Source organism: Sinocyclocheilus anshuiensis, unplaced genomic scaffold (assembly GCF_001515605.1).
Source record: "Sinocyclocheilus anshuiensis isolate Anshui unplaced genomic scaffold, SAMN03320099.WGS_v1.1 scaffold1581, whole genome shotgun sequence".
In the NCBI taxonomy this organism is placed as follows: domain Eukaryota; kingdom Metazoa; phylum Chordata; class Actinopteri; order Cypriniformes; family Cyprinidae; genus Sinocyclocheilus; species Sinocyclocheilus anshuiensis.
In genome coordinates this window covers 140,430-148,293 of record NW_015540988.1, presented here as the reverse complement: position 1 = coordinate 148,293, position 7,864 = coordinate 140,430, and the positions used below count along the sequence as shown (strand labels likewise).

At 35.8% G+C, this 7,864-nt stretch overlaps 1 protein-coding gene across 4 annotated transcripts in view; it reads right to left on the bottom strand.

Moving 5' to 3' along the window:
• The window catches only part of LOC107690148 (lysyl oxidase homolog 3-like), a 20,738-nt gene that overhangs the window by 5,973 nt on the left and 6,901 nt on the right, over nucleotides 1–7,864 (bottom strand). For 2 of the 4 annotated variants that reach the window (XM_016488383.1, XM_016488384.1), the window contains exons 5-10: nucleotides 6,496–6,552; nucleotides 5,647–5,721; nucleotides 4,543–4,750; nucleotides 4,262–4,442; nucleotides 2,002–2,156; nucleotides 578–748 (exon numbers count right to left, since the gene is read on the bottom strand). In XM_016488383.1, the coding sequence (XP_016343869.1) occupies nucleotides 578–748; nucleotides 2,002–2,156; nucleotides 4,262–4,442; nucleotides 4,543–4,750; nucleotides 5,647–5,721; nucleotides 6,496–6,552 (847 nt within the window). The remainder of the gene's footprint in view (nucleotides 1–577; nucleotides 749–2,001; nucleotides 2,157–4,261; nucleotides 4,443–4,542; nucleotides 4,751–5,646; nucleotides 5,722–6,495; nucleotides 6,553–7,864) is intronic. The other 2 variants (XM_016488385.1, XM_016488386.1) reach the window with 2 other exon arrangements.

Here is a 7,864-nt window from a genome sequence, read left to right as displayed (position 1 = left end):
ATTTTATATATATATATATATATATATATATATATATATATTCATCATCATTGCCTAAGAAAAAAATAGTTGATCTTTTGTGAAAATATACATATGATATTGTAACATAAAACTACCCTACCATTGTTGTGGGCAACAAATGTGGTAATTAATATGTATAAAACTATAAAATAGTAGGTATATATGTTCACATTTTATGTTCACATGAATAAATTGTCTTATACTGTTCGTTCACATTATACTGTTCGTTCACATACTATGCATGTCTTTATAAACGAGGCCCCAGTATAGAACAGCATGGCTGGTTAGTACTAGTTTGGTGCTGGTCTAGTTACTGTAGTTTAACCAAGCTGTTCAATAACCAAACTTGAGCTGACTGATCTTTTCAGCAGGTTTATTTCTGTCCGTCCCTGTACTACATGCACTGACTCATGTGGCGCGTTTTCAAAGTTCAAGGCTTTGAAAAATGTATGTTGGAGTGTGTAAGCCAGCATCATCTGATTTTTTCTATGGCAGCAGAAAGTTCAAGGTATTGTTAGCATGCAAGTGTGTGTTGCTGTTACTGTTAGCATCCTACTTGTAGGCCATGGTTGGCGTACCCGAGGCCCAGCTGCCTGCACACAACCATGGCCTCCTCAGTTCCCCAGCCTTCTCCACAGATCAGGCCCCAGCGCAGCGTCCCGTTAGTCTCAGTATATAACACCTCCACACGGCCCTCGTAGCGAGTTCGGCCCCCTAAGATGCGCACCTGAGCAGGGCACAACCAGGAACGAGGGGTAAGAGGGAGTTCAACTAGAAATATACAGGAGACCGAGGCTAATTGTCACACTTCTTACTCTAAAGAATGTTTCTTGAGGTGTTTTTTTGTTAGTTTATTTCAAAAGTCAGTTTTGGCAACAAAAAAAACTTCTAATATTTCCTTGCCAAAGAAAGGAAAGATACATAGTGGGGTTGTTATATTATATGGGGTAAATTTAAGCAGTAAACAATTATGAAACAGCAATAATGTAATAATAAAACTAACCAATAAACTACCAATAAAACTACTATACCATTGTTTTGGGCAACAAAAATGAAAATATGTATAAAATTAGAACTATTAAAACCTATGTGACAACTTGCACTGACTTGACATTTATGAAAAATATTCTTGTACTGAGAACACAGTTTGAATTTTTTAGTTAAAATCTACCTTCATTATATAGTTGACTCTTGTTTGATTGTACCGTTCAAAAATTTGGGGTCAGAAGTATTTTTAAATATTTTTGAAAGAAATTCTCTTATGCTCACCCTGGCTTTATTTATTTGATGAAAAATGCAGTAAAAACAGAAATATTGTCAAATATTATTACAATTTTAAATAACTGTTTTCTATTTAAATAGATATTAAAATGTAATTTATTCCTGTAATGGCAAAGATGAATTTTCAGCAGCCATTACCCCAGTTTGCAGTGTCATGTGATCTTGCAGAAATCATTTAATATGCTGATTTGGTGCTCAAGAAACATTTATTATTATTAATGTTGAAAACAGTTGTGCTACTTCATATTTTTGTGGAGACCATATTAATTTTTTTCAGGATTCTTTCATAAGAGTATGTGACAACTAGCCCCGGTGTATTCTACATGCATATAAGAGGTTTCTAGCAGTAGGTGCATAATGGTTAAGGTACGTTGCATCTGTTGAGAATCAATCATAATAAATCACAACAGATGATTCATTAATTCCAGTAATTGTCTCTTGATCCAGACAATGATACCCAATATTCCCAGTCATCCATTTTGAGCCAAAATGAATACTGAGCAGCACAACATCATGAATAAATGTAATTCATTTGATCATTGCTATGTTCTTCTTGAATTGAGAAACAAGCAATAGATGCAAATGAATGTAATATAGAGTCACTGGAAACACCGAATGACATACAAAAGACATATGTGTTAAGTAACCAAAATCAGCACACAAGAAGAAATGTTATGAGTGTATGTGTGTTGCTCTGACCGTTTTCTCATAGCCCATATATGGAACATTACAGCGAACTGAAGCATCTTCAGTGTGTTTGCAGTCCTCCGCTGTGATGTTTTTATAGCGGCAGTTCCACAGGGAGCGCTCATGACCTGTGCACTGCACCTCATTCATATGGATAGGCCCCAGCCCTGAGACAAAACACAAAGCAAAATTCATACCGGCAAAAATACATAAAATTGTGTAACTGACAGTTTTATTCATGCAAAGACATTGGCCCTAAAAAAGTAACACACAGTTTCGGTTCCCATTGACTTTCATTGTATGGACAGAAAATACAATGGAAGTTGTTGTGAAGAAAAACGTATAAGTATTGCAAAAGTATTCAGAGTTGGAGTTTCAGAAGTCTGAATCTTTCTCTGTCCAGACTACCATCTTTATACAATTGCATTATCGGTCACTGTCCAATGAGCGTACAGACCATTCTTTGATACATCATTCTCAGTACTTTCCACAATTGTTGTCATTATTTTTCATAACACTTGCTTTCATTGTAGAAAACCCCCTGCTAGTCTGTTTTTCAAAAAGATAACTTCTCTCATCTACTACTTTCCGGGTGCCCAAGGTTGCAAAGGCATGTACATTTTAGGATTTTAATAAGCTGTCAGGATTTGAATGAGTTGTACACACATTATCTACTTTCGTATCTCATCCTGTAGCATCGCCCATCTCCGGTCCTTCTTTCTGTATTCTCTATTCATAAGCGCAGTCACATACAGTCAAACCAAAAATTATTTAGACACCAGATATAATTTTTGATAATTTTTATCAAAATTAGTGGGTGCAGGACACTATAGTTCATGTAAGTGAGGATAGCAAAATAAAGTAAACTGTGACATATTATACCCAAAAATTCTTCATACAGTGGACAACAAAAACTGATAAAAATTTGCAACCAAAAATTATTCAGACACTTTGACCTGACCATGTTTTGCTTAAGTGTTTTTCTTTAATTGCTAATGCGACTTTCTACACCACAGACTGAACAAAATTAAGCATTGCTTGGTAATTGGTTGACGCAAATTGGTATTATCTAATTGTGTACTTAAATTTAACAGCTGACAGCTATTCAACCTAATTCATTACATACTTTTCTATCAAAGTTATCTGACATTATCAAGATGAATTTGTTTTGACACAGTTTAACAGAGTTCTTGTCATATTTTATTACCATTTTCTAAACTATAGCAAATAAACTGTAATAATGTGAGAAATGTTGAAGGTGTCTGAATAAATGTTGGTTTGACTGTAGGACATGAGGCCTACACAGTCAGTCAGTTTGGCCTTGAGGCCTCCAAAAATGCACATGGCTCTCATACATAGCAGAATATCTCACACAAACATACAAAGTAACTTCTTCAAACGTTTTATTTTGGATAAATAAAATATTTCATCAAAGCCAGTGGGAACCCAAACTGATTGGTTACCATCATTCTTCAAAATATCTGCTTTTCTGTTCTACAGAAGAAAGAAAGCCATACAAGTTTGAAACGACATGAGGCTGTGTAAATTATGACTGAATTCTCATTTTTGGGTTATCTATCCCTTAAAGTGAAGTGTTTCAAGTTTGTTTAAATACTTTTTGGTGCCGTTGTACAGTATTTTTATGGCTGGAATACACTACATGACTTTTCAAAGGATCAAACACTACCAGACTTTCAAGTCGTGCACAACAAACTCACACATAAAGATGCATGACACATAAAAACAAAATATCAAACATTTGATATCCTCTGACTGCATATCCTCCTTTTCTTAAACTGTGCATTTTAACGGAATTGTTCATTTTTTCTCATGATGTTGTATGTCTGATGTGTTTTTTTCTGTGCCAGCTGTGTGTCTAAGTCCAAGACAAATTTTCCCTAACAGGGATAATAAAGTATATACAGTCCAATCCAAAAAATCTTAAGTCTGAAGCTAAAAAGTCTGTGCCCATCATACAGTATGCGATTTTTTGTGAAATCTGTCAACTTAAATCTGCAGACTGGCAATACATTTCAGCAACTAGCATTGACTCCAAACTGCAAACTGGGGCAAAAATCTGGGCAATAAAGGAGGTAATAAATGAGGGCAGTTATATTATCTCTGAAAACCTCAGAGATGAGAGTCCAGGTCACTGGTCAGGTAATAAAAGCATTCCATACATTCCTTCACTGCAGGAAAAACAGTGTCTGTATTTGTTCCATTACATCGGTCCATCCCCTAATTTGTTTTTGTCTCTCTTTTGCAATCTCACCTTGTCCCATGCGGGCACCTGTGAGGGCTTCTTTGGCAGAGCCGAAGCCCAGTTCTCTGCATACGACGCTGGCAGAGAGCAGGTTCCAGCGATCATCACAAATCGTCCCCCATTCACTGCCCTTCAACACCTCAACACGGCCCTCACCATATTTCGCTCCACCCTTCAGCCGTATAGTAGACTGATGAGAAACAAATAGAGAAAGAAACAGTTAATATAAGTATATAAACTTATATAAACTAATCTAAACTTGTGTAGCACTAATGAAATACACAGTTTACCGGCATCTTGAGTTTCTTCCTCATGGCAGTGCTCTGTGCGTACAGTGGACCGGGCACACAGCTGACCACAGCAGGCATTCCTCCAGGACACGACTCTGTGGCATTGCCATAGTTAAACTCCAGAGGACATGCAGCCAAGTGCACTTCTGTGCCCAAGCATGCCACTGAATGAACCAGGAAGTGATTCTTCTGCCGTTCAGCATACAGCCTGAGAGAGGAGAAGTGAAAGAGACGCTGACCATGTTTACATGCACATTATTTTCAGATTAGGGTCCATACTCAGGTTAAGCCTTTATTCAGAGAAAGATGTTTAAATGCTCAACAGCTATTGCAATATTCTTGTATACACATATGTAATCAGCATAATTTCTATAATGAACAGATTATGGACAAATATTGGAGATGGCAGCAGAACTGTGTTAATTGTGTAATTTAATAAACTCATTCATTCTCATTGATGTAGACACACAGCAGGACAACAAAACTGCATAATGTACACTACTGTTCAAAGGTATGGTCGGTACAATTTTTTGAAAGTCTTATTACAATTTAAAATGTATATATATATGATGATAACAAAGTTAACAAAGCTATGATAACAAAGCTGAATTTTCAGCATCATTACTCCAGTCTTCAATGTCAAATGATCCTTCAGAAATCATTCTAATATTCTGATTTGCTGCTCAAGAAATGTTGAAAACAGCTGTACTGCTTAATATATTTGTGTACACATATTTTCCGGATTCTTTGATGAATAGCAACTTCAAAAGAACAGAATTTATTTAAAGTAGAAATCTTTGTAACATTATGCATGTCACTTTTGATCAATTGTGTTGCTGAATAAAAATATTATTTTTTCCTAACCCCAAAAACCTGACCCCAAACTTTGGAATGGTTGCATATTTCCACATATAATAATTTGAGAAAGCTTCTTTGTCTTTTAACCGATTTCTATAATCTATAGGTTTTGTCTAGGCCCCAGAATCACCTGTAATGCAGCATTTCTGACTGACAACATTTAGATTTATTGAACAAAAGAGAAGGTTGTAAAGGTCTGAGCCAAAAAGGTAATGCATGTTTCCCCTTTTTTTTTACCAAGGTTACCTTTTAGCTGCAGCTGATTTGCCCGGTTTAGGCTTAGTGTTAGTTTTAGTGATAGCCTTAGCTTTGGGCTCCTGCCTGTAATGCAAACATCCATTAAGCATTCAGAAACACTCAAATGTCCACTGCAACATCCAACATGCACATGCACATATATACATACCAGCTGCATGGGAAAGAGGACAATAAGATCCAAGTCTTTTTCGAATTAATTAAGACTTAACACTGTCAAGATGCTGTGAGGCACAAGTTAACTAAATGAATAATTATTTGATATATAATAATAATTACCATAAGTGTCAGTAACAGAAACTTTGGAATGAGAACTACAAAATACCACATCAATTAAAAAGTAAAAATGTTAGTGGTGATTTCACTTTCCCATGCCTGTTATATCCATTGAAACTAGCACATTAGAAGCACAAGCACACATATCTGAAGTGAACATGCAGTAAGCACAAGGAGGGATTTGTGTTAGTATGAGGGTATCTGTTTCAATATATCTCCCTCAGAAAGCTTCTACTCTTGCACAAGCACAGCCTCATCTCAAAACTATGTGAGTAAAACTAACAGATGGTAATAAGTTCTTCATGGGGAAATGTTGCGTCCACCACTCTTTCAGACAGACACACTCACTCACTCACTCACTCACTCACTCACTCACTCACTCACACAAACATATTGCTGAGAGAGCATATCAACACAACCCCATCACAAAAAAAGGATAACTGACTAAATCTTGGAAACTGCAGTTAGTTGACTAACACTAATAGTGTTGTGTACTAAAGCCACACTATGTGCTTGAGTCCTCTAGGGAAAGAACACTACTGGTTTCTTTCCCTCAGATAGTACCTGGCCGCTGTTACTTTAACTTTAGATTTTGGCTCAGCAGATCTCTTTCTGAGATGCCTGTTGAAAACAGGGAAATGGGGTCAATACACACATGTACACTGTTTACTGTATCACTCTTATTTCTTTATGTCCACCTCAGGACAGTTTAGACTGTTTGAGATGGGAAAGGTTGAGTGGCATCACCATATTCCCCTTGGGATAGTTCAAATTAATTCAACAATTAGTTCAACATTACAAATTAATTAACATAGTTTTGATGAAATCCGAGAGCTTTCTGAACCTGCACAGACAGGAACGCAACAGCCACGTTCAAGGTCCAGAAACATAGTAAGGACATTGTTAAAATAGTCCATGTGAATATCTTAATTTGTATTCCAAAGATGAACGAAGGTCTTACGGGTTTGGAACGACATGAGGGTGAGTAATTAATGACAGAATTTTCATTTTTGGGTGAACTAACCTTTTAACCCTTACTAAATAGAAAAAATAGTGTGCTTAATTGTACTGAATGTGCACTTGTAGTATACTTCACAGCATATATTTATAGAAAACTGTACCTGCAGATAATATTAATAAAATAAAAGGCATCTTAAGTGTACTTAAAGAGACTACACTTTCATTACTGTTTCTTAAAACACTTTTAAAAAGTGCACTTGTGGAAATGTTTGACTTTTACATTTAAAATCAATATGTTTTAATAACCTTCAGTGATGCTTCAAAGAAGTACACATATTTTGATGTACTGAATAACATTCTAAAGCACATGTAAAGTATTTGATTATAATTTTAACTGCAGAATGTTATTTAATATTACATTAAAGTTGAAGAGAGTTTATATATTATTTACAGTTATAGCTGATATAATTTAATATATATCTAATTATATTACTTAAAAAGCCATCATATTTGGCCTAACATTAACATTACACTAACATTTTTTTATTTGATTTTGATTGTATTTTGTGGGTTATTTTGACCTGACCCACTGTGATAAAGTCGAAGCTTTCCAGAAAGAAACCTTCTGGTTAATAATAAAACAGGCTTCTTTAACTATGCTGGAATCCTAAGTTCCATTAAAATATCCTAAAAACTATAAAAACAACTGAAGTGGGGTTATGGAAACATCATCAGTCACAGCGTGCCACTGTTTCAAGAATGTGGGGTAGGTAATGGTGCGTACATGCCTTATTAGGGAGACGGGTTGAGAAATGAAACCGTTATATAGTCTATAAAACCACACATGGGAAATAAATGCAGACAGACGTTGAATAGAGACTTCCTCTTAGCTTTTTCTTATTGTTCACTGGTTGGTTTGTCTAAGTGTATGTGTGTAAAGCAGGGGTGCCCAAACTCGGTCCTGGAGGGCCGG